This window comes from Salvelinus namaycush, chromosome 3 (genome assembly GCF_016432855.1).
Source record: "Salvelinus namaycush isolate Seneca chromosome 3, SaNama_1.0, whole genome shotgun sequence".
Lineage (NCBI taxonomy): Eukaryota > Metazoa > Chordata > Actinopteri > Salmoniformes > Salmonidae > Salvelinus > Salvelinus namaycush.
In genome coordinates this window covers 5,923,282-5,950,828 of record NC_052309.1, presented here as the reverse complement: position 1 = coordinate 5,950,828, position 27,547 = coordinate 5,923,282, and the positions used below count along the sequence as shown (strand labels likewise).

Genomic DNA, 27,547 nt, shown 5'->3' with positions numbered 1-27,547 from the left:
TGATCTGGCAGCCCAGGTGGGGAACAGAGGGCTTACCCTGGGCAAGCAGTGGGCCTTGTCTTACACAACCACAATAAGATTGGAACACAACCACAAGTCATTGGTTGAGACAGGACATGACAGCGAGAGCCAGGGAGATGGGTGTGTGTCTCCCTGCACCCTGTGCCAGCATTCACGGTCAAACCCACTCTGCTAGGTCGTCGTGCCAACAGACGCAGACACAAAGCCGGAGGCGGCACATGGGGGAAAGCCCACACTCTGGACTAGCACCCTGTGACATCAGAAGACACTTGTCCAATAAGAATGTTTGTTTACTGTTACAAAATGTTTTGCTAAGGTGGTGTACCCTACGGAACAGTTATACAAGCCCCTCAGGGGAAACAGGAAGTGTATTTCAGTTCCAGCATAGACAGAACAACATCTAGAGTAGAGGCATGGCCGATTATGGCCGATTAATTAGGGCCGATTTCAAGTTTTCATAACAATCGGTAACTGGCCTTTATGGCCAATTACATTGCAATCCATGAGGAAACTGCGTGGCAGACTGACCACTTGTTACACGAGTGCAGCGCCAAAGGACCTTGTGGCTACGATGAGCCAAGGTAAGTTGCTAGCTAGCATTAAACATGCATTATAAAAAACTATCAAACTACACATGATTGATGATATTACTAGGTTAACTAGCTTGTCCTGCGTTGCATATAATCAATGCGGTGCCTGTTAATTTATCATCGAATCACAGCCTAATTCAACTTCGCCAAACGGGTGATGATTTAACAAAAGCACATTCGTGAAAAAAGCTCATTTGTAGATCAAACGTACCTAACCATAAACATCAATGCCTCTCTTAAAATCAATACACAGAAGTATATATTTTTAAACCTGCATATTTAGTTAAAATAAATGCATGTTAGCAGGCAATAACTACGGAAATTGTGTCGCTTCTCTTGCGTTCAGTGCAAGCAGAGTCAGGGTATATGCAACAGTTTGGGCCGCCTGGCTCGTTGCGAACTGTGTTTCTTCCTAACAAAGACCATAATTAATATGACAGAATTTTAAATAACATTGAAGGTTGTGCAATGTAACAGCAATATGTAGACTTACAGTTGCCACCCGTTTGACAAAATACGGAATGGTTCCGTATTTCACTGAAAGAATAAACATTTGTTTTCGAAATGATCGTTTCCGGATTTTACCGTATTAATGACAAAAGGCTCGTATTTCTGTGTTAATTATAATTAAGTCTATGATTTGATATTTGATAGAGCAGTCTGAATGTGCGATGGTAGGCAGCAGCACGCTCGTAAGCATTCATTCAAACAGCACTTTACTGCGTTTGCAAAAAGCTCTTAGCAATGCTTGACACACAGTGATGTTTATGACTTCAAGCCTATCAACTCCCGAGATTAGGCTGGCAATACTAAAGTGCCTATAAGAACATCCAATAGTCAAAGGTTAATGAAATACAAATGGAATAGAGTGAAATAGTCGACGCGTCATAATTCCTATAATAACTACAACCTAAAACTTCTTAACTGGGAATATTGAAGAACTGGGAATATTGAACCACCAGCTTTCATATGTTCTCATGTTCTGAGCAAGGAACTTAAACGTTAGCTTTTTTACATGGCACATATTGCACTTTTACTTTCTTCTCCAACACTGTGTTTTTGCATTATTTAAACCAAATTGAACATGTTTCATTACTTATTTGAGACTAAATAGATGTTATTTATGTATTATATTAAGTTAAAATAAAAGGGTTCATTTTTCATTCAGTATTGTTTTCATTGTCATTATTACAAACATATGTAAAAATCGGCCGATTAATCGGCATGATTTTTTTGGGGTCCTCCAATAATCAGTATCGGCGTTGAAAAATCATAATCGGTTGACCTCTAATCTAGAGTACCATGACATCCCAGGTTAGCTACTACCAATACAAAGACTATCAACCATAAAGCCCATGCAAATATCAGAGGTTTAGTGAGAGGGGTGTCAATTTACGACCAGCCAGTCTGGATAGATTACCAGCTGCCCAGCAACCCGCCTGGTGGAAACTCAGTTAGGCCTAGGGATGTGACAACTAGGAAAATGTTAGCGGTTTTCTGTTAAAACTAAGAAATATGCATAAAACTCAACTTGAATTCACAATGCAGTAGCGCTGCTGCCAGCAACGTTTTGGGTCTCACGGTGCGTCCCTTTCAGATGGTTAAGCATTGCACCCATACTACCATTACCGCCCCCGTCCTACCATTACCGCCCCCGTTACTACCATTACCGCCCCCGTTACTACCATTACCGCCCCCGTTACTACCATTACCGCCCCCGTACTACCATTACTGTACCTCAATTCCACCTCACAATGTTTGCATTTCCTCATTTAACTTCACTAAGTATTGTCATACAGCACTGAGTTGCTGTTGCTTGCCTTTCTCGGCCAACTGTTAGTGATGACGACGTAGTGGTGTGGAGTTGCTGTCAAAATAATAGATTTCTCAACTACTTGCATGTCGACTCCCGGTGTCGACTCCCATTTCTGAGTGTCAAGATTGGATTCCGCTAGGAATCAACTCATAAGTATTTTTGGAACGGAGGAGACTGATTGGTTGCTATACTACCGTTGTGTGTGGTTGCCAGGGCACCAAGATAGCGAAGAAGTTGAGCCTCGTGCTTCAACACTCTTAGTTGTTGAGGAAATTGAATCACAAAGCTGTTTACTTTCTGCATTTACATCATATTGCATCATATTAAACTTCCCCTTTAGAGTCCATTATCTGGTTGGGTTATAACACGGAAAATTATGTTTTGTGATAATTGCACCGTGATTCAAATTCTGTGGAAAAAAATACTAAAATCATTGTTTTTCAGTTAGGGTTTTTTCTTAACATTAAAAGAACCTAATGTTTTTTTAAACGTTTTAACATTTAAACGTTCCCACCCCTAGTTAGGCCTACAATTTGCAAATGATGAACACTTGTCTTCATCCATCCAACACTTCGGCAGAGCTTCGGACTGAGATATGTCGTATACCATCATCAGAAATGAAATAAGTTACATTCAAAATGCATCTGCTCACTTTTAGTATGACGCTTGCTTTTGATGGTTGTGTCCTATGGGCATTTGCTATATAAGCAGACAAGTGGATACCCAATGAAACAGAAGCACTATCTGTGCTGTATGTATTTTTAACTGGAGCCATACGTTAGTAACCTTGGCTGTCATTGAGAGCTCGTTTCCACCCTGGTCAATGACAGAGTTGGGTTGGGCGGGTTTGGGTGGGGTATTGGACATTGGGCCTCAGCACAGCTGTGTGTAGTATTCAGGGACCCAACCTCATCCTCAGCCAGCCTGTATGACAAACACAGTCCAGATTACCAGGAACTCACCGGTTTGGTGGAGCCCCTCCCCCGTGAGGATGCCCAACTCCCATCTTTCCTGTCATTGCAGTCCTCTGTCCACTAGGTGAGAGTGAGAGAGGAGGGAAAGGAAGTTACAAAGGGCAGGAAGAGAGAATTACTTGTTTTACATAATTCTGTCCTGGTGAAATGAATGACATTTACAAATCTCTCCTCCCTCCGCTTACCAGCTGGTCCGTGTGGTCCACTAATTTTAGCTTGGCTATTTTGTAAATGCTGCTCAGCTTGGAATATATCCCATGGGGTAAACTACCCCAGTTTACTGTGTATTTATGTATGGGAGCAGCCAGGTTTGGGTTTCAGTGCAATAGGAAGTTCAACAGAAGTTTTAACAGCTGCATTATCATAACCTCATAACCTGGTTCATCAGCCATGGCCCTTATCATTACTGTAGCCATGTTGGCTCTGGTTCATCAGCCATGGCCCTTATCATTACTGTAGCCATGTTGGCTCTGGTTCATCAGCCATGGCCCTTATCATTACTGTAGCCATGTTGGCTCTGGTTCATCAGCCATGGCCCTTATCATTACTGTAGCCATGTTGGCTCTGGTTCATCAGCCACGGCCCTTATCATTACTGTAGCCATGTTGGCTCTGGTTCATCAGCCATGGCCCTTATCATTACTGTAGCCATGTTGGCTCTGGTTCATCAGCCATGGCCCTTATCATTACTGTAGCCATGTTGGCTCTGGTTCATCAGCCATGGCCCTTATCATTACTGTAGCCATGTTGGCTCTGGTTCATCAGCCATGGCCCTTATCATTACTGTAGCCATGTTGGCTCTGGTTCATCAGCCATGGCCCTTATCATTACTGTAGCCATGTTGGCTCTGGTTCATCAGCCACGGCCCTTATCATTACTGTAGCCATGTTGGCTCTGGTTCATCAGCCACGGCCCTTATCATAACTGTAGCCATGTTGGCTCTGGTTCATCAGCCACGGCCCTTATCATTACTGTAGCCATGTTGGCTCTGGTTCATCAGCCACGGCCCTTATCATTACTGTAGCCATGTTGGCTCTGGTTCATCAGCCACGGCCCTTATCATTACTGTAGCCATGTTGGCTCTGGTTCATCAGCCACGGCCCTTATCATTACTGTAGCCATGTTGGCTCTGGTTCATCAGCCATGGCCCTTATCATTACTGTAGCCATGTTGGCTCTGGTTCATCAGCCATGGCCCTTATCATTACTGTAGCCATGTTGGCTCTGGTTCATCAGCCATGGCCCTTATCATTACTGTAGCCATGTTGGCTCTGGTTCATCAGCCATGGCCCTTATCATTACTGTAGCCATGTTGGCTCTGGTTCATCAGCCATGGCCCTTATCATTACTGTAGCCATGTTGGCTCTGGTTCATCAGCCATGGCCCGTATCATTACTGTAGCCATGTTGGCTCTGGTTCATCAGCCATGGCCCTTATCATTACTGTAGCCATGTTGGCTCTGGTTCATCAGCCATGGCCCTTATCATTACTGTAGCCATGTTGGCTCTGGTTTATCAGCCATGGCCCATATCATTACTGTAGCCATGTTGGCTGTGGTTCATCAGCCATGGCCCTTATCATTACTGTAGCCATGTTGGCTGTGGTTCATCAGCCATGGCCCTTATCATTACTGTAGCCACGTTGGCTCTGGTTCATCAGCCATGGCCCTTATCATTACTGTAGCCATGTTGGCTCTGGTTCATCAGCCATGGCCCTTATCATTACTGTAGCCACGTTGGCTCTGGTTCATCAGCCATGGCCCTTATCATTACTGTAGCCATGTTGGCTCTGGTTCATCAGCCATGGCCCTTATCATTACTGTAGCCATGTTGGCTCTTAATCTTTAGCCATGACCGTTATTATTACTGTATCCATGTTGGCTCTTAATATTTAGCCATGACCGTTATCATTACTGTCGCCATGTTGGATCTTAATCTTTAGCCATGACCGTTATCATTACTGTAGCCATGTTGGATCTTAATCTTTAGCCATGACCGTTATCATTACTGTAGCCATGTTGGATCTTAATCTTTAGCCATGACCGTTATCATTACTGTAGCCATGTTGGATCTTAATCTTTAGCCATGACCGTTATCATTACCATGTTGGCTCTTAATCTTTAGCCATGACCGTTATCATTACTGTAGCCATGTTGGATCTTAATCTTTAGCCATGACCGTTATCATTACTGTAGACATGTTGGATCTTACTCTTTAGCCATGACCGTTATCATTACTGTAGCCATGTTGGATCTTACTCTTTAGCCATGACCATTATCATTACTGTAGCCATGTTGGCTCTTAATATTTAACCATGACCGTTATCATTACTGTAGCCATATTGGCTCTTAATCTTTAGCCATGACCGTTATCATTACTGTCGCCATGTTGGCTCTTAATCTTTAGCCATGACCGTTATCATTACTGTAGCCATGTTGGCTCTTAATATTTAGCCATGACCCTTATCATTACTGTAGCCATGTTGGCTCTTAATATTTAGCCATGACCGTTATCATTACTGTAGCCATGTTGGCTCTTAATATTTAGCCATGACCGTTATCATTACTGTAGCCATGTTGGCTCTTAATATTTAGCCATGACCGTTATCATTACTGTAGCCATGTTGGCTCTTAATCTTTAGCCATGACCGTTATCATTACTGTAGCCATGTTGGCTCTTAATCTTTAGCCATGACCGTTATCATTACTGTAGCCATGTTGGATCTTAATCTTTAGCCATGACCGTTATCATTACTGTAGCCATGTTGGATCTTAATCTTTAGCCATGACCGTTATCATTACTGTAGCCATGTTGGATCTTACTCTTTAGCCATGACCGTTATCATTACTGTAGCCATGTTGGCTCTGATCCCTTTCAGCTTTAGCTAACCTGTGAGATGTGGGACTGGGGCTTGTTGTCTCCGTCCAGGTCTGCCTCGTTCTTATCTCCCAGCAGGCCTTGCACCTGGTACTCCAGCACGTAGCTGTCGATGAAGCGCTCCAGCTCCTCAATCTCCTGCGAGCGCGTGCTGCCAGCCTCTGAGGACGCTGACGCCACAGACGAGTTCTCCATGGCGACCTGCTGCCTGCCACCTGGCGGGGGAGGGAGGGAAGGAGGAGGGAGGGACCTGCAGAGAGAAAGGGCGTATTTGTAAACAAAACAAAACCAGGCAACAACCTCTCCACATCACTTCACCATGTTGAGTCAAGAAACGTTAAGTTAGTGAGTCAATCAGATATAGTAGGATGTTGTTTTCATTCATGACAACGTACCTTCAGGAAAACAGCTACGAAAAGTCAGACTAACGTGAACGTCAAATCAACACCCCGCCCATTGACTAGAGGGCAGTTGTGTTTACATCCCAGACAGTTGTGTTTACAATACGCTGCCAGCAGGGGAGACACACTGTGTTTACATCCCAGACAGGTGTATTTACATTCCAGACAGTTGTGTTTACAATACTCTGCCAGCAGTGGAGACACACTGTGTTTACATCCCAGACAGTTGTGTTTACAATACTCTGCCAGCAGGGGAGACACACTGTGTTTACATCCCAGACAGTTGTGTTTACAATACTCTGCCAGCAGGGGAGACACACTGTGTTTACATCCCAGACAGGTGTGTTTACAATACTCTGCCAGCAGGGGAGACACAATGTGTTTACATCCCAGACAGTTGTGTTTACATTACTCTGCCAGCAGGGGAGACACACTGTGTTTACATCCCAGACAGTTGTGTTTACAATACTCTGCCAGCAGGGGAGACACACTGTGTTTACATCCCAGACAGGTGTGTTTACAATACTCTGCCAGCAGGGGAGACACACTGTGTTTACATCCCAGACAGTTGTGTTTACAATACTCTGCCAGCAGGGGAGACACAATGTGTTTACATCCCAGACAGTTGTGTTTACATTACTCTGCCAGCAGGGGAGACACACTGTGTTTACATCCCAGACAGTTATGTTTACATTACTCTGCCAGCAGGGGAGACACACTGTGTTTACATCCCAGACAGGTGTGTTTACAATACTCTGCCAGCAGGGGAGACACAATGTGTTTACATCCCAGACAGTTGTGTTTACATTACTCTGCCAGCAGGGGAGACACACTGTGTTTACATCCCAGACAGTTGTGTTTACCTCCCAGACAGGTGTGTTTACAATACTCTGCCAGCAGGGGAGACACACTGTGTTTACATTCCAGACAGTTGTGTTTACAATACTCTGCCAGCAGGGGAGACACACTGTGTTCACATCCCAGACAGTTGTGTTTACATCCCAGACAGTTGTGTTTACATTCCAGACAGTTGTGTTTACAATACTCTGCCAGCAGGGGAGACACACTGTGTTTACATCCCAGACAGTTGTGTTTACATCCCAGACAGGTGTGTTTACAATACTCTGCCAGCAGGGGAGACACACTGTGTTTACATTCCAGACAGTTGTGTTTACATTACTCTGCCAGCAGGGGAGACACACTGTGTTTACGTACCAGACAGTTGTGTTTACATTACTCTGCCAGCAGGGGAGACACACTGTGTTTACATCCCAGACAGGTGTGTTTACAATACTCTGCCAGCAGGGGAGACACACTGTGTTTACATCCCAGACAGGTGTGTTTACAATACGCTGCCAGCAGGGGAGACACACTGTGTTTACATCCCAGACAGTTGTGTTTACAATACTCTGCCAGCAGGGGAGACACACTGTGTTTACATCCCAGACAGTTGTGTTTACATTACTCTGCCAGCAGGGGAGACACACTGTGTTTACATCCCAGACAGTTGTGTTTACATTCCAGACAGGTGTGTTTACAATACTCTGCCAGCAGGGGAGACACACTGTGTTTACATCCCAGACAGTTGTGTTTACATTACGCTGCCAGCAGGGGAGACACACTGTGTTTACATTACGCTGCCAGCAGGGGAGACACACTGTGTTTACATCCCAGACAGTTGTGTTTACATTACTCTGCCAGCAGGGGAGACACACTGTGTTTACATCCCAGACAGTTGTGTTTACATTACTCTGCCAGCAGGGGAGACACACTGTGTTTACATCCCAGACAGTTGTGTTTACATTACTCTGCCAGCAGGGGAGACACACTGTGTTTACATTACGCTGCCAGCAGGGGAGACACACTGTGTTTACATCCCAGACAGTTGTGTTTACATTACTCTGCCAGCAGGGGAGACACACTGTGTTTACATCCCAGACAGTTGTGTTTACATTCCAGACAGGTGTGTTTACAATACTCTGCCAGCAGGGGAGACACACTGTGTTTACATCCCAGACAGTTGTGTTTACATTACGCTGCCAGCAGGGGAGACACACTGTGTTTACATTACGCTGCCAGCAGGGGAGACACACTGTGTTTACATCCCAGACAGTTGTGTTTACATTACTCTGCCAGCAGGGGAGACACACTGTGTTTACATCCCAGACAGTTGTGTTTACATTACTCTGCCAGCAGGGGAGACACACTGTGTTTACATCCCAGACAGTTGTGTTTACATTACTCTGCCAGCAGGGGAGACACACTGTGTTTACATTACGCTGCCAGCAGGGGAGACACACTGTGTTTACATCCCAGACAGTTGTGTTTACATCCCAGACAGGTGTGTTTACAATACTCTGCCAGCAGGGGAGACACACTGTGTTTACATCACAGACAGTTGTGTTTACATTCCAGACAGTTGTGTTTACATTACTCTGCCAGCAGGGGAGACACACTGTGTTTACATCCCAGACAGTTGTGTTTACATTCCAGACAGTTGTGTTTACAATACTCTGCCAGCAGGGGAGACACACTGTGTTTACATTACTCTGCCAGCAGGGGAGACACACTGTGTTTACATCCCAGACAGTTGTGTTTACATTCCAGACAGTTGTGTTTACAATACTCTGCCAGCAGGGGAGACACACTGTGTTTACATTACTCTGCCAGCAGGGGAGACACACTGTGTTTACATTCCAGACAGTTGTGTTTACATTACTCTGCCAGCAGGGGAGACACACTGTGTTTACATTCCAGACAGTTGTGTTTACAATACGCTGCCAGCAGGGGAGACACACTGTGTTTACATTCCAGACAGTTGTGTTTACATTACTCTGCCAGCAGGGGAGACACACTGTGTTTACATTCCAGACAGTTGTGTTTACAATACGCTGCCAGCAGGGGAGACACACTGTGTTTACATTCCAGACAGTTGTGTTTACATTACTCTGCCAGCAGGGGAGACACACTGTGTTTACATTCCAGACAGTTGTGTTTACAATACGCTGCCAGCAGGGGAGACACACTGTGTTTACATTCCAGACAGTTGTGTTTACATTACTCTGCCAGCAGGGGAGACACACTGTGTTTACATCCCAGACAGTTGTGTTTACCTCCCAGACAGGTGTGTTTACAATACTCTGCCAGCAGGGGAGACACACTGTGTTTACATTCCAGACAGTTGTGTTTACAATACTCTGCCAGCAGGGGAGACACACTGTGTTTACATTCCAGACAGTTGTGTTTACATCCCAGACAGTTGTGTTTACATCCCAGACAGTTGTGTTTACAATACTCTGCCAGCAGGGGAGACACACTGTGTTTACATTCCAGACAGTTGTGTTTACATTCCAGACAGTTGTGTTTACATTACTCTGCCAGCAGGGGAGACACACTGTGTTTACATTACGCTGCCAGCAGGGGAGACACACTGTGTTTACATCCCAGACAGTTGTGTTTACATTACTCTGCCAGCAGGGGAGACACACTGTGTTTACATCCCAGACAGTTGTGTTTACATTACTCTGCCAGCAGGGGAGACACACTGTGTTTACATTCCAGACAGTTGTGTTTACATTACTCTGCCAGCAGGGGAGACACACTGTGTTTACGTACCAGACAGTTGTGTTTACATTACTCTGCCAGCAGGGGAGACACACTGTGTTTACGTACCAGACAGTTGTGTTTACATTACTCTGCCAGCAGGGGAGACACACTGTGTTTACATCCCAGACAGGTGTGTTTACATTCCAGACAGTTGTGTTTACAATACTCTGCCAGCAGGGGAGACACACTGTGTTTACGTACCAGACAGTTGTGTTTACATTACTCTGCCAGCAGGGGAGACACACTGTGTTTACGTACCAGACAGTTGTGTTTACATTACTCTGCCAGCAGGGGAGACACACTGTGTTTACGTACCAGACAGTTGTGTTTACATTACTCTGCCAGCAGGGGAGACACACTGTGTTTACATTCCAGACAGTTGTGTTTACATTACTCTGCCAGCAGGGGAGACACACTGTGTTTACGTACCAGACAGTTGTGTTTACAATACTCTGCCAGCAGGGGAGACACACTGTGTTTACATTCCAGACAGGTGTGTTTACATTACTCTGCCAGCAGGGGAGACACACTGTGTTTACATTCTAGACAGTTGTGTTTACAATACTCTGCCAGCAGGGGAGACACACTGTGTTTACATCCCAGACAGTTGTGTTTACATTACTCTGCCAGCAGGGGAGACACACTGTGTTTACATTCCAGACAGTTGTGTTTACAATACTCTGCCAGCAGGGGAGACACACTGTGTTTACATCCCAGACAGTTGTGTTTACATTACTCTGCCAGCAGGGGAGACACACTGTGTTTACATTCCAGACAGTTGTGTTTACAATACTCTGCCAGCAGGGGAGACACACTGTGTTTACATCCCAGACAGGTGTGTTTACATTCCAGACAGTTGTGTTTACAATACTCTGCCAGCAGGGGAGACACACTGTGTTTACATCCCAGACAGGTGTGTTTACAATACTCTGCCAGCAGGGGAGACACACTGTGTTTACATCCCAGACAGTTGTGTTTCCATTACTCTGCCAGCAGGGGAGACACACTGTGTTTACATCCCAGACAGTTGTGTTTACATTCCAGACAGTTGTGTTTACAATACTCTGCCAGCAGGGGAGACACACTGTGTTTACATCCCAGACAGTTGTATTTACATCCCAGACAGGTGTGTTTACAATACTCTGCCAGCAGGGGAGACACACTGTGTTTACATCCCAGACAGTTGTGTTTACAATACTCTGCCAGCAGGGGAGACACACTGTGTTTACATCCCAGACAGTTGTGTTTACATTACTCTGCCAGCAGGGGAGACACACTGTGTTTACATTCCAGACAGTTGTGTTTACATTCCAGACAGTTGTGTTTACATTACTCTGCCAGCAGGGGAGACACACTGTGTTTACATCCCAGACAGTTGTGTTTACAATACTCTGCCAGCAGGGGAGACACACTGTGTTTACATTCCAGACAGTTGGCCGTAGCACTCACTCTAAAGGAGTCCGCATAATTCACAGCCGAAACAGTTCAGAACAGTTTGTGCATATATTATGAGGACATGTTGTGATGTTTTGTTAGATTTGGACCTTGACAAGGGTTTCTTCAACTGATCGGCACAACTTTTCTTGGGGGAAGACGAAGTCAGTAGCCAAAGTCTATGTCCCCTCCTCAAAGCCAATCCACCTTCACTCCTCCACCCATGCCCAGCAGGCAGTAGAACAGCAGTCTAATTCCAGTCTGTCTCACCTACCTAACCTTGTCCCCAGCCCAGAAAGAGTCAGTTATGAGACAGGACAGCTTTGTCCCTCTACAGGGGTTCCCATAACACCTCGTTGTCTTAGAACCCAGCATCTATCACCCCTTTCTCCCAGTCTGTGATCTGACAGTTAAGTGCCTGTGTTGGTGGTCACATGACTGAGGCCTGCCTGCTACATCACTACCCTGCCTGAGGACTGGCCAGGTTATGCCAGGCCACCCCACGCCAGGCCATGAGGATTTATTATGGGAGCAGAGCAGCCTGCATAGTGGTGTAGTGGTAGGCCTATGTTCAGGCCTGCATAGTGGTGTAGTGGTAGGCCTATGTTCAGGCCTGCATAGTGGTGTAGTGGTAGGCCTATGTTCAGGCCTGCATAGTGGTGTAGTGGCAGGCCTATGTACAGGCCTGCATGTAGTGGTAGGCCTATGTACAGGCCTGCATAGTGGTGTAGTGGTAGGCCTATGTACAGGCCTGCATGTAGTGGTAGGCCTATGTTCAGGCCTGCATAGTGGTAGGCCTATGTACAGGCCTGCATGTAGTGGTAGGCCTATGTTCAGGCCTGCATAGTGGTGTAGTGGTAGGCCTATGTACAGGCCTGCATGTAGTGGTAGGCCTATGTTCAGGCCTGCATAGTGGTGTAGTGGTAGGCCTATGTACAGGCCTGCATGTAGTGGTAGGCCTATGTTCAGGCCTGCATAGTGGTGTAGTGGTAGGCCTATGTACAGGCCTGCATAGTGGTGTAGTGGTAGGCCTATGTTCAGGCCTGCATAGTGGTGTAGTGGTAGGCATATGTACAGGCCTGCATGTAGTGGTAGGCCTATGTTCAGGCCTGCATAGTGGTGTAGTGGTAGGCCTATGTACAGGCCTGCATGTAGTGGTAGGCCTATGTTCAGGCCTGCATAGTGGTGTAGTGGTAGGCCTATGTACAGGCCTGCATGTAGTGGTAGGCCTATGTTCAGGCCTGCATAGTGGTGTAGTGGTAGGCCTATGTACAGGCCTGCATAGTGGTAGGCCTATGTTCAGGCCTGCATAGTGGTGTAGTGGTAGGCCTATGTGCAGGCCTGCATAGTGGTGTAGTGGTAGGCCTATGTACAGGCCTGCATAGTGGTAGGCCTATGTTCAGGCCTGCATAGTGGTAGGCCTATGTTCAGGCCTGCATAGTGGTGTAGTGGTAGGCCTATGTTCAGGCCTGCATAGTGGTGTAGTGGTAGGCCTATGTTCAGGCCTGCATAGTGGTGTAGTGGTAGGCCTATGTTCAGGCCTGCATAGTGGTGTAGTGGTAGGCTTGTCTCATTTGCCAGTTGAGTTGAAGAGTTGAGAGTGGAAGCCTGGAACACAAAGCTAACTATAAGGCTAACACAAGGTAAGCTACATCAAGCACAAGGCTAAAACATGGCTTCTTATCCACAGAGGACCAGAGTGGGTACAGGGTTGTGTTACATGGCTTTTTATCCACAGAGGACCAGAGTGGGTACAGGGTTGTGTTACATGGCTTCTTATCCACAGAGGACCAGAGTGGGTACAGGATTGTGTTGCATGGCTTCTTATCCACAGAGGACCAGAGTGGGTACAGGGTTGTGTTACATGGCTTCTTATCCACAGAGGACCAGAGTGGGTACAGGGTTGTGTTGCATGGCTTCTTATCCACAGAGGACCAGAGTGGGTACAGGGTTGTGTTGCATGGCTTCTTATCCACAGAGGACCAGAGTGGGTACAGGGTTGTGTTACATGGCTTCTTATCCACAGAGGACCAGAGTGGGTACAGGATTGTGTTACATGGCTTCTTATCCACAGAGGACCAGAGTGGGTACAGGGTTGTGTTACACTGCATGGCTTCTTATCCACAGAGGACCAGAGTGGGTACAGGGTTGTGTTGCATGGCTTCTTATCCACAGAGGACCAGAGTGGGTACAGGATTGTGTTACATGGCTTCTTATCCACAGAGGACCAGAGTGGGTACAGGGTTGTGTTGCATGGCTTCTTATCCACAGAGGACCAGAGTGGGTACAGGGTTGTGTTGCATGGCTTCTTATCCACAGAGGACCAGAGTGGGTACAGGGTTGTGTTACATGGCTTCTTATCCACAGAGGACCAGAGTGGGTACAGGGTTGTGTTTTGCTCTGCATGGCTTCTTATCCACAGAGGACCAGAGTGGGTACAGGGTTGTGTTACATGGCTTCTTATCCACAGAAGACCAGAGTGGGTACAGGGTTGTGTTACATGGCTTCTTATCCACAGAGGACCAGAGTGGGTACAGGATTGTGTTGCATGGCTTCTTATCCACAGAGGACCAGAGTGGGTACAGGATTGTGTTACATGGCTTCTTATCCACAGAGGACCAGAGTGGGTACAGGATTGTGTTGCATGGCTTCTTATCCACAGAGGACCAGAGTGGGTACAGGATTGTGTTTTGCTCTGCATGGCTTCTTATCCACAGAACACCAGAGTGGGTACAGGGTTGTGTTACACTGCATGGCTTCTTATCCACAGAGGACCAGAGTGGGTACAGGGTTGTGTTACACTGCATGGCTTCTTATCCACAGAGGACCAGAGTGGGTACAGGGTTGTGTTACATGGCTTCTTATCCACAGAGGACCAGAGTGGGTACAGGATTGTGTTACATGGCTTCTTATCCACAGAGGACCAGAGTGGGTACAGGGTTGTGTTACATGGCTTCTTATCCACAGAGGACCAGAGTCCTATCAGCCTGCTAATGATATCAACTCACATTACAGCACTATCAGCCTGCTAATGATATCAACAATAAAATGCAAATTAATTACTTAAAAATCATACAATGTGATTTTCTGGATTTTTGTTTTAGATTCCGTCTCTCACAGTTGAAGTGTACCTATGATAAAAATTACAGACCTCTACATGCTTTGTAAGTAGGAAAACCTGCAAAATCGGCAGTGTATCAAATACTTGTTCTCCCCACTGTACCTTTTAAGAGAAGGGATGACCTTGTCAAATAGAGGCACTATGGGCTCAAGTACATCTGCCTCACCAGGCACCCATATTGGTAGGATGTGTGTATAGACCTCCTAGCTCTATGGTGTCCTATCTGGATGACTTATGTACTGGGTTTGACCAGGCCACAGATAGGAACAGAGATGTATTTATCTTGGGTGTTTTTAATATAAATTGGAAGGATCACAATAATTCGAATAGAACAACATTGATGAGATATGCCAAGAACTGTGGTTTGAAACAAATGGTTAATGATACTACAAGATCTTCAATTAAGTTGGGTCATCGTTCAGACACATGCATTGATCTGATTTTCTGTAATATACCATTGCAATGGTTAAAAGCCAGATCAATGCCAGTGGGCTGGACAGACCATAATATTGTGGCCATAACCATGAACACCAAGGTTCCAAAGAAACCCCCTAGGATTGTGGTCAAGAGAAATTTTAAAACATTTAATCATGAGCTATTTCAAAATGATTTGGCTGCTGTACCCCGAGAGCTGATTTATCTAGAGGATGATTTAAATCACACTACAGAATGTTTTATTGATTTGCTCACTGAGGTAATGGACCATCATGCCCCAGTAAGAAAGAGTACAGTTGGTGCCCGTCCATCTCCATGGATTGATGACGAACTGGGTGAGGCTTTTTCCTCAAAGAAAAATGGCAAAAGTCTTAGCAGCCAAATCTGAACTAGTAATTGATGAACAGAATTATAGAACATTATGTAATTATACAGTTAAATGTAATCGAAAGGAGAAAAAATGTTATTTTACAACAATGCTTTTATTGATTGTAAAAATGATTGTAAAAAGGTATGGAATACAGTTAAGGGCTTACTTGGTACATCTATCTCATCATGCCCATCTAGTGTGGAGGTTGGTACATCTATCTCATCATGCCCATCTAGTGTGGAGGTTGGTACATCTATCTCATCATGCCCATCTAGTGTGGAGGTTGGTACATCTATCTCATCATGCCCATCTAGTGTGGAGGTTGGTACATCTATCTCATCATGCCCATCTAGTGTGGAGGTTGGTACATCTATTTCATCATGCCCATCTAGTGTGGAGGTTGGTACATCTATCTCATCATGCCCATCTAGTGTGGAGGTTGACGGGAGAATAATAACAAAACCCGCTGATATTGCCAATCATTTTGCAGATTTTTTTACAAAGAAAATTAAATTACTGAGCAATAATGTAAACACACATTCTTCCAGACAAGCTATTGTCCAATGGATTGATGATCATATTATGAGCAACAAGATCTGCTCTTTTAGTCTACAAACGGTGTCAGTGGAGGAGGTGTTAAACCTATTGAAGTCATTACCCGATGGTAAATCTACAGGTTATGATCTTATGGACAATGTTTTACTTCGCTATGCTGCTCCCCAGACTGCAGCTCCACTGAGATACATATTTAACTGGTCACTGGAAAAGGAGATGTTTGCAAATGTATGGAAGTATGCTAAACCGTGTTCTATTCCGAAAGACAGCAAAGAACCCATTACTCCTGCCAATAGTCGACCAATCAGTCTACTCCCTTCACTCAGTAAGATATTGGAGGGTATTGTGAGTAGACAAATATGGGAGTACATGGAAAAGAATGATCTGATTACAGCCAATCAGCATGCTTATCGCAAAAACCATTCCACTACATTGGTTGACATGACTAACCAGTGGCTCAATGCTATGGATAATGGCACGTTTGTGGGTGTACTATTTTTAGATTTCAGTACAGCATTTGATTAATGGATCATGAAATAATTCGTACAAAATTAATGCATTATGGTTTTAAGGAGGTAGCATTGAATTGGGTACAGTCATATCTAACTGACAGGAAACAGTCCACCTATATCAATGGTTCATTTTCTTCCCCTCATGTGTTAAACTGTGGAATACCGCAGGGCAGCTGCCTTGGGCCACTTCTTTATTTAATATATACCAATGACCTTCCCTATGCCTTAGCTGAAACTCAAGCTACTATATTTGCAGATGATACTACAATTTATGTAGTATCATCTGGACAATCGGTTCAACAGGTACAACAAGCTTTACAAGGAGATTTGGAGAATATTAGGGAGTGGATTTGCCAAAACAAACTTGTTTTAAACACCAAGAAAACCAAAGTTATGTTGGTCTGTTCCACCAAGAAAAGGCCAAAACAGCATGGGATACAATTAAGTATGGGAGGAGTACAAATTGAAGAAGTGTCAGAAACCAAACTATTGGGAGTGCCGCTAGACAACTGCTTATCATGGTCGTCTCAAATAACTCATCTATGTAAAAAATATTATTAAAACAGCATGCATAATCAGAAGGATAGCTAAATATTTACCAGGAAAACTTCTTTAGCAAATAACACAAGCATTAATTGAGAGTCAGGTGAACTACTGTTCTGTGGTCTGGGGAAATGCATCATCAAGTGAAGTTAGGAGGCTGCAGAATGCACAGAACAAAGCAGCAAGGATTGTTTTAAGGTGGAGATATGGTTCTTCTGTTGCAGTCATGCGCAGTGTTCTTGGTTGGCCATCAATCGACAAGATAATTGAAAAAAACATGCTTATTTTATTTCATAATATACATAATTTAAAACGGCCAAGTTCTATTCACAACGGTATTCAGTTGGTAAGAGACAGACATTCAGTAAATACTAGGAATAGATTGTCTAGCGTCTATGCGTTGTCCAGACAGAAAAGAGAAATAGGCAAAATAACATTTTGATTTAGAGCAATAAAGAAATGGAATAAATTAACTGAGCAAACTAGAAACCTTTCAATATATACATTTAAACATTATTTTAAAACAATTTAAATATAATACATGGAAATGTTGTGGGACTATTGTAGACGAAGAATCTATATTTTTTAGATTGAGTATTTATTGGGTCATTATGTTAGTATATTATGTAAGTTTGTAATAGTGTGTTATATGTGAAAATGTGTTCGTATTATAAATTGTATTTTAATGTTTAAGGACTCTTGGAAGATTAGTCCAAATGGGGACTAAAAGAGATCCAAATCAAATCAAATCAAACTGGGGGACTGGGAGGGAGGCATCTGCAGCTAACCCACCTAGACTCCTGGCTGACACTCCGGACAGAACTATCTTTTCAAATCAAATCAAAATGGGGGACTGGGAGGGAGGCATCTGCAGCTAACCCACCTAGACTCCTGGCTGACACTCCGCACAGAACTATCTTTTCAAATCAAATCAAACTGGGGGACTCGGAGGGAGGCATCTGCAGCTAACCCACCTAGACTCCTGGCTGACACTCCGGACAAAACTATCTTTTCAAATCAAATCAAACTGGGGGACTGGGAGGGAGGCATCTGCAGCTAGCCCACCTAGACTCCTGACTGACACTCCGGACAGAACTATCTTTTCAAATCAAATCAAACTGGGGGACTGGGAGGGAGGCATCTGCAGCTAGCCCACCTAGACTCCTGACTGACACTCCGGACAGAACTATCTTTTCAAATCAAATCAAACTGGGGGACTGGGAGGGAGGCATCTGCAGCTAACCCACCTAGACTCCTGACTGACACTCCGGACAGAACTATCTTTTCAAATCAAATCAAACTGGGGGACTGGGAGGGAGGCATCTGCAGCTAACCCACCTAGACTCCTGACTGACACTCCGGACAGAACTATCTTTTCAAATCAAATCAAACTGGGGGACTGTGAGGGAGGCATCTGCAGCTAACCCACCTAGACTCCTGGCTGACACTCCGGACAGAACTATCTTTTCAAATCAAATCAAACTGGGGGACTGGGAGGGAGGCATCTGCAGCTAACCCACCTAGACTCCTGACTGACACTCCGGACAGAACTATCTTTTCAAATCAAATCAAACTGGGGGACTGTGAGGGAGGCATCTGCAGCTAACCCACCTAGACTCCTGGCTGACACTCCGGACAGAACTATCTTTTCAAATCAAATTTGATTTGTCACATGCGCCGAATACAACAAGTGTCGACCTTACCGTGAAATGTTTACTGACAAGCCCTTAACCCACAACGCAGTTAAGAAAATATTTACATAATAAACTAAAGTAAAAAAATGAAATAACAATAACAAGGCTTTATATACAGCGGGCACCAAGTCAATGTGTGGGGGTCCAGGTTAGTCGAGGTAATATGTACATGTAGGTGGGGGTTAGCTGACAGTTACTGGAACAGTGTTCCTGTTCTACAACAGAGCAGGAAGCAGTTAGGCTACATACTGGTTGTTAATGCCTTCTATGTTGTGTCCTAACCTAACAGTAACCCTTCATCGCATGCACACACATGCTGCATGCTCCACCTCTAACTACCTCACTGCTGCATGCTCCACCTCTAACTACCTCACATGCTGCATGCTCCACCTCTAACTACCTCACATGCTGCATGCTCCACCTCTAACTACCTCACATGCTGCATGCTCCACCTCTAACTACCTCACATGCTGCATGCTCCACCTCTAACTACCTCACATGCTGCATGCTCCACCTCTAACTACCTCACATGCTGCATGCTCCACCTCTAACTACCTCACATGCTGCATGCTCCACCTCTAACTACCTCACTGCTGCATGCTCCACCTCTAACTACCTCACTGATGCAAATGACTACGTGCACAGACGTGTGTGTGTGTGTGTGTGTGTGTGTGTGTGTGTGTGTGTGTGTGTGTGTGTGTGTGTGTGTGTGTGTGTGCGTGCGACCAAACTGCACAAACCCCACAGAACACGACGTGCAGCATATGGCTAGCGATCTCCTCTAATGGGACCGAGGCAGCAGAGCAGAATAACTATTACTACCAGCATCAGTACTGCAGCCCAGGCAGCATGGGCTGAGAGGCGGTCCAGGAAAGAGATACATCCCTGTCATACACCCACTGCACAACGAGAGAGAGAGAAGGTGAACGTATGAGAACGCAAGAGAACAAGACAAAGGAGGGTGGGGGCAAGAATGCCTTTATGATGACCAATGAGCAAGGGACAGAGAGAAAGAACAAAGGAGCGTGTGTGTCCCTGTCTTTCTCTCTCTCTCTCTCTGTGCTTTTGTTGTCACCCTCAGTGCTGCTGTGAAAATGTGCTCTACTGCTCTGCTCTCCTCCATGTGGTGTTTGTGGAGCACTAGCCACGTGGCTGGTTACTAAGTCCACCCCCAATCCCCCCTCCACACAGCCCAGCTGTTCCAACAAAGAGATGCCTGCCACACCCCAGCCAGAGAAGCCTTAGCTCCACTCCATTACTAGGCTAGCTACAACACTATAGTTCAGGCTTAGTTACAGCAGTCAGAACACCACAGAACAGCTACCAGCCAGACAGTCAGAACACCAGAACAGCTACCAGCCAGACAGTCAGAACACCAGAACAGCTACCAGCCAGCCAGTCAGAACACCACAGAACAGCTACCAGCCAGCCAGTCAGAACACCAGAACAGCTACCAGCCAGAACACCACAGAACAGCTACCAGCCAGACAGTCAGAACACCACAGAACAGCTACCAGCCAGACAGTCAGAACACCACAGAACAGCTACCAGCCAGCCAGTCAGAACACCAGAACAGCTACCAGCCAGTCAGTACACCACAGAACAGCTACCAGCCAGAACACCAGAACACCAGAACAGCTACCAGCCAGACAGTCAGAACAGCTACCAGCCAGACAGTCAGAACACCACAGAACAGCTACCAGCCAGCCAGTCAGAACACCAGAACAGCTACCAGCCAGACAGTCAGTACACCACAGAACAGCTACTAGCCAGCCAGCCAGAACACCAGAACAGCTACCAGCCAGACAGTCAGAACAGCTACCAGCCAGCCAGTCAGAACACCAGAACAGCTACCAGCCAGAACACCACAGAACAGCTACCAGCCAGACAGTCAGAACACCACAGAACAGCTACCAGCCAGACAGTCAGAACACCACAGAACAGCTACCAGCCAGCCAGTCAGAACACCAGAACAGCTACCAGCCAGACAGTCAGTACACCACAGAACAGCTACCAGCCAGAACACCAGAACACCAGAACAGCTACCAGCCAGACAGTCAGAACAGCTACCAGCCAGACAGTCAGAACACCACAGAACAGCTACCAGCCAGCCAGTCAGAACACCAGAACAGCTACCAGCCAGACAGTCAGTACACCACAGAACAGCTACTAGCCAGCCAGCCAGAACACCAGAACAGCTACCAGCCAGACAGTCAGAACAGCTACCAGCCAGCCAGTCAGAACACCACAGAACAGCTACAAGCCAGCCAGTCAGAACACCACAGAACAGCTACAAGCCAGCCAGCCAGAACACCAGAACAGCTACCAGCCAGCCAGTCAGAACACCAGAACAGCTACCAGCCAGCCAGTCAGAACACCAGAACAGCTACCAGCCAGACAGTCAGAACAGCTACCAGCCAGCCAGTCAGAACACCACAGAACAGCTACTAGCCAGAACACCAGAACAGCTATAAGCCAGCCAGCCAGAACACCAGAACAGCTACTAGCCAGCCAGCCAGAACACCAGAACAGCTACTAGCCAGACAGTCAGAACACCAGAACAGCTACCAGCCAGCCATTCAGAACACCAGAACAGCTACCAGCCAGCCAGTCAGAACAGCTACTAGCCAGACAGTCAGAACATCACAGAACAGCTACCAGCCAGCCAGTCAGAACACCACAGAACAGCTACTAGCCAGACAGTCAGAACAGCTACTAGCCAGACAGTCAGAACACCAGAACAGCTACCAGCCAGCCAGTCAGAACAGCTACTAGCCAGACAGTCAGAACACCAGAACAGCTACCAGCCAGCCATTCAGAACACCAGAACAGCTACTAGCCAGACTGTCTGGCTAGTAGCTGTTCTGACTGTCAGAACAGGGACTCAGTCTGCTCCAGACTATCTGTACTATGAATGGCAATAGTCCAGTTAGGATACAGTAATATTTCACCAATTAGTAGCCTAAAATACCTCCCAACAGTGATGTAAAGTACTTAAGAAAAATAACTAAAATACTACTTAAGTAGTTTGAGGTATCTGTACTTTACTATTAATATTTGACACTTTTACTTCACTACATTCTTTAAGAAAATAGTGTACTTTTTACTCCATACATTTTCCCTGACACCCAAAAGTACTCATTACATTTTGAATGCTTAGCAGGACAGGAAAATAGTCAAATTCACACCCTTATCAAGCGAACATCCCTGGTCATCCCTACTGCCTCTGATCTGATCTGGCAGACTCACTAAACCAACATGCTTCGCTTGTGAATGTTGGAGTGTGCCTGTAGCTTTCCAACAAATTCAATTGAAAATAAATATTAAAATGGTGCCATCTGGTTTGCTTAATAAGGAATTTGAAATGACTTACACTTTTACTTTTGATACTTAAGAATATTTCAAACCAAATACTTTTAGACTTTAACTCAAGTAGAATTTTACTGGGTGACTTTTACTTGAGTCATTTTTTCTATGAAGGTATCTTTACTTTGAATATGACAGTTGGGTACTTTTTCCACCACTGCATCCCAGTTAGACGGGGTAAACTCTCAACATAAGATGTTTGATTCACATGACCTGCCTCAGAGGACAGTTGGAGAACTTAATCTTACAGGGCAAATGTAATTGTGGTTTTGGAGATTTGATAAGCATTCATGTGGTTAGTTACACTGATATGTAATCACCCATAGCCACTGTATACTATGGGCATGTCCCAAAGGGCACACTATTCCCCATATAGTGCACTACTTTTGACCAGAGCAAAATCAAATCAAATTTTATTGGTCACATACACATGGTTAGCAGATGTTAATGCGAGTGTAGCAAAATGCTTGTGCTTCCAGTTCCGACAGTGCAGTAATATCTAACAAGTAATCTAACAATTCCACAACAACTACCTAATACACACAAATCTAAAGGGATGGAATGAGAATATGTACATAGAAATATATGGATGAGCGATGACCGAGCGTCATAGGCTAGATGCAATAGATGGTATAAAATATAGTATATACATATGAGATGAGTATCGTAAGATATGTAAGCATTATTAAAGTGACTAGTGATCCATTTATTAAAGTGGCCAATGATTTTCGAGTCTGTATGTAGGCAGCAACTTCTCTGTGTTAATGACGGCTGTTCAAGATTGAGATCGAGAGAATGAAAAACAGCTTCTATCCCAGCTTTGATGCACAGGTACTGACCTCGCATTCTGTATGGTAGCGGGGTTGTTGTCCTTGATGATCTTTTTGTCCTTCCTGTGACATTGGGTGCTGTAGGTGTTCTGGAGGGCAGGTAGTTTGCCCCCGGTGATGCGTTGTGCAGACCGCACCACCCTCTGGAGAGCCCTGCGGTTGTGGGCGTTGTAGTTGCCGTACCAAGTGGTGATACAGCCCAACAGGATGCTCTCAATTGTGCATCTGTAAAAATGTGTGAGGGTTTTAGGTGGCAAGCCAAATTTCTTCAGCCTATTGCTCTGTTGCACCTTCTTCACCACACTGTCTGAGTGGGTGGACCATTTCAGTTTGCGCACACACCTTTGTGGGGCCCCAGGGTTGAGGATCAGCGAAGTGTAGACGTTATTTCCTACCTTCACCACCTGGGGGCTGCCCGTCAGAAAGTCCAAGACCCAATTGCACAGGGCGGGGTTGAGACCCAGGGCCTCAAGCTTAATGATGAGCTTGGAGGGTACTATGGTGTTGAATGCTGAGCTGTAGTCGATGAACAGCATTCTTACATAGGTATTCCTCTTGTCCAGATGGGATAGGGCAATATGTAGTGTGATGGCAATTGCATTGTCTGTGGACCTATTGGGGCGGTATGTGAATTGAAGTGGGTCTAGGGTGGCAGGTAAGGTGGAGGTGCTATGATATTTGACTCGTCTCTCAAAGCAATTCATGATGACAGAAATGAGTGCTGCGAGGCGATAGACATTTAGTTCAGTTACCTTTGCCTTCTTGGGTACAGGATTAATGGTGGCCATCTTGAAGCATGTGGGGACAGCAGACTGGGATAGGAAGAGATTGAATATGTCCGTAAACACACCAGCCAGCTGGTCTGCGCATGCTCTGAGGACGCGGCAAGGAATGCCATCTAGGCCGGCAGCCTTGCAAGGGTTAACACGTTTAAATGTCTTACGTCGGCCACGGAGAAGGAGAGGCCCGCAGTCCTTGGTAGCAGGCTGCGTCGGTGGCACTGTATTATCCTCCAAAGAAGGTGTTTAGTTTGTCTGGAAGCAAGACGTTGGTGTCCGTGACGTGGCTGGTTTTCTTTTTGTAGTCCGTAATTGCCTGTAGAACCTGTCACATACGTCTTGAGTCTGAGCCGTTGAATTGCGACCCCACTTTGTCCTTAAACCGACATTTCGCTTGTTTGATTGCCTTGCGGAGGGAATAACTACACTGTTTATATTCAGCCATATTCCCAGTCATCATCCATGGTTAAATGCAGTGGTTCACGCTTTCAGTTTTGCGCAAATGCCGCCATCTATCCACGGTTTCTGGTTAGGGTAGGTTTCTTGTCACGGGAACATTTCCCAGCGTTGAATAGTTCTTGTCACGGGAACATTTCCCAGCATTGAATAGTTATTGTCACAGGAACATTTCCCAGCTTTGAATAGTTCTTGTCACGGGAACATCCTGTTTGAGTTTCTGCCTGTAGGACGGTAGGAGCAAAATGGAGTCATGGACGGATTTGGCGAAGGGAGGGCGGGCGAGGGCCTTGTATGCATCGCGGAAGTTAGAGTAGCAGTGATCCAGTGTATTGCCCGCACAAGTGCGACAATCAATATGCTGATAGAATTTAGGTAGCCTTGTTCTCAAATTTGCTTTGTTAACTTCTTTGGGCTGCAAGCCCGAAGCCGGGCACAATATGACAACAGCCACTTCAAGTGCAGGGCGCGAAATTCAAAATATATTTTTTAGAAATATTTAACTTTCAAACATTAACAAGTCCAATACAGCATATGAAAGATAAACATCTTGTGAATCCAGCCAACATGTCCGATTTTTAAAATGTTTTACAGCGAAAACACCACATATTTATGTTAGCTCACCACCAAATACAAAAAAGGACAGACATTTTTCACAGCACAGGTAGCATGCACAAAGCCAACCTAACTAACCAAGAACCAACCAAACTAACCAAGAAACAACTTCATCAGATGACAGTCTTATAACATGTTATACAATAAATCTATGTTTTGTTCGAAAAATGTGCATATTTGAGGTATAAATCAGTTTTACATTGCAGCTACCATCACAGCTACCGTCAGAAATAGGACCGAAGCAGCCAGAGTAACTACAGACACCAACGTCAAATACCTAAATACTCATCATAAAACATTTCTGAAAAATCGATGGTGTATAGCAACTTAAAGACAAACATCTTGTGAATCCAGCCAATATTTCAGATTTTTTAAGTGTTTTACAGCGAAAACACAATATAGCATTATATTAGCTTACTACAATAGCCTACCACAAAACCGCATTCCTTCATCAAGGCACGTTAGCGATAGCAATATGCACGTTAGCGATAGCGAATAAACCAGCAAAAGATATATAATTTTTGACTAACCTTGATAAGCTTCATCAGATGACAGTCCTATAACATCAGGTTATACATACACTTATGTTTTGTTCGAAAACGTGCATATTTAGAGCTGAAATCAGTGGTTATACATTGTGCTAACGTAGCATCTTTTTCCCAGAATGTGCGGATATTTTTATGGCACTCAACTATTCTGACCAAATAACTATACATAAACGTTACTAAAAAATACATGTTGTATAGGAAATGATAGATACACTAGTTCTTAATGCAATCGCCGTGTTAGAATTCTAAAAATAACTTCATTACGACATCCAGCTTAGGTATAGCGAGAGAGTACCCAAAATCTGGGCGCAAACGACTATTTCACATGTTCGACAGATATATGAAATAGCATCATAAAATGGGTCCTACTTTTGATGATCTTTCATCAGAATGTTGTACAAGGGGTCCTTTGTCGGGAACAATCGTTGTTTGGATTTAGAATGTCCTCTTCTCCAGTCAATTAGCACGGAAAGCTAGCAAAGTAGCGCGAAGCTCTCCTTCCTGAACAAAGGCACACAACGCAACACGCCTAACGTCCCGAATAAATTTCAATAATCTAATAAAACTATATTGAAAAAACATACTTTACGATGATATTGTCACATGTATCAAATAAAATCAAAGCCGGAGATATTAGTCGTCTATAACGACAGCTTATCAGAAGGCAAAACCAGGTCACTTCACGAGCTCTCCAGAAAACAGGAAACTGGTGACACGTCATACAAAGAGCATTTATTCGACCCCAGATCAAGTTATACACTCCATTTCTTCTCTCACTGCCTGTCGACATCTAGTGGAAGATGTATGAAGTGCATGTATTCTAATAAATATCAAGGACATTTATAGGCAGGCCCTAGAACAGAGCATCGATTTCAGATTTTCCACTTCCTGTCAGGAAGTTTGCTGCAAAATGAGTTCTGTTTTACTCACAGATATAATTCAAACGGTTTTAGAAACTAGAGAGTGTTTTCTATCCAATAGTAATAATAATATGCATATTGTACGAGCAGGAATTGAGTACGAGGCCGTTTGAAATGGGCACCTTTTATCCGGCTACTCAATACTGCCCCTGCAGCCCAAACAGGTTAATATCCCCAGCTACAATAAATGCAGCCTCAGGATATATGGTTTCCAGTTTGCATAGAGTCCAGTGAAGTGCCTTGAGGTCCGTCGTGGTATCGGCTTGAGGGGGGATATACACGGCTGTGACAATAACCAAAGAGAATTCCATTGGGAGATAATATGGTAGGCATTTGATTGTAAGGAATTCTAGGTCAGGTGAACAGAAGGACTTGAGTTCCTGTATGTTGTTACGATTACACCATGAGTCGTTAATCATGAAGCATACTCCCGCCCTTCTTCCCAGAGAGATGTTTAGTTCTTTCAGCGCGACACATGAAGAATCCCGATGGCTGTACTGACTCCGACAACATACCCCGAGAGAGCAATGTTTCCGTGAAACAGAGAATGTTACAATCTCTGATGTCTCTCTGGAAAGCAACCCTTGCCCTAATTTCATCGACCTTGTTGTCTAGAGAATGGACACTGGCGAGCAATATACTCAGAAACGGTGGGTGGTGTGAAAGCGCCTTAGAAGTCTGACCAGGATACCGCTTCGTCTACCTCTTCTGTGGCGACGTTGTTTTGGGTCGGCCTCTGGGATTAGATCCAATGTCCTGAGTGGTGCAACAAAGGATCCGCTTCGGGAAAGTTGTATTCCTGGTGGTAATGTTAGTAAGTTCTTCCCGGCTGTATGTAATAAGACTTAAGATTTTCTGGGCTAATAATGTAAGAAATAATACATTAAAAAAAATACTACATAGTTTTCTAAGGACTAGAAGCGAGGCGACCATCTTTGTCGGCGCCAACTTGAGGGGCACTATGGGTGATTAAGCTGAGCGTTTACCCCAACTAACTGGGAGGTAACAAAATATCTGGTGACCCACAAATATCATAACGCCCCCCCCCCCCCCCCCCACACACAAAAAATGCTAACCACCTCAGTTA

General features: G+C 44.9%; 1 protein-coding gene across 1 annotated transcript in view; it reads right to left on the bottom strand.

Moving 5' to 3' along the window:
• ctif (CBP80/20-dependent translation initiation factor) overlaps positions 1 to 27,547 on the bottom strand; it is a 173,604-nt gene that overhangs the window by 136,487 nt on the left and 9,570 nt on the right. The window contains exons 2-3 of the mRNA XM_038989443.1: positions 6,288 to 6,525; positions 3,390 to 3,461 (exon numbers count right to left, since the gene is read on the bottom strand). Coding sequence (XP_038845371.1) covers positions 3,390 to 3,461; positions 6,288 to 6,470 — 255 coding nt within the window. The 5' untranslated portion in view covers positions 6,471 to 6,525. The remainder of the gene's footprint in view (positions 1 to 3,389; positions 3,462 to 6,287; positions 6,526 to 27,547) is intronic.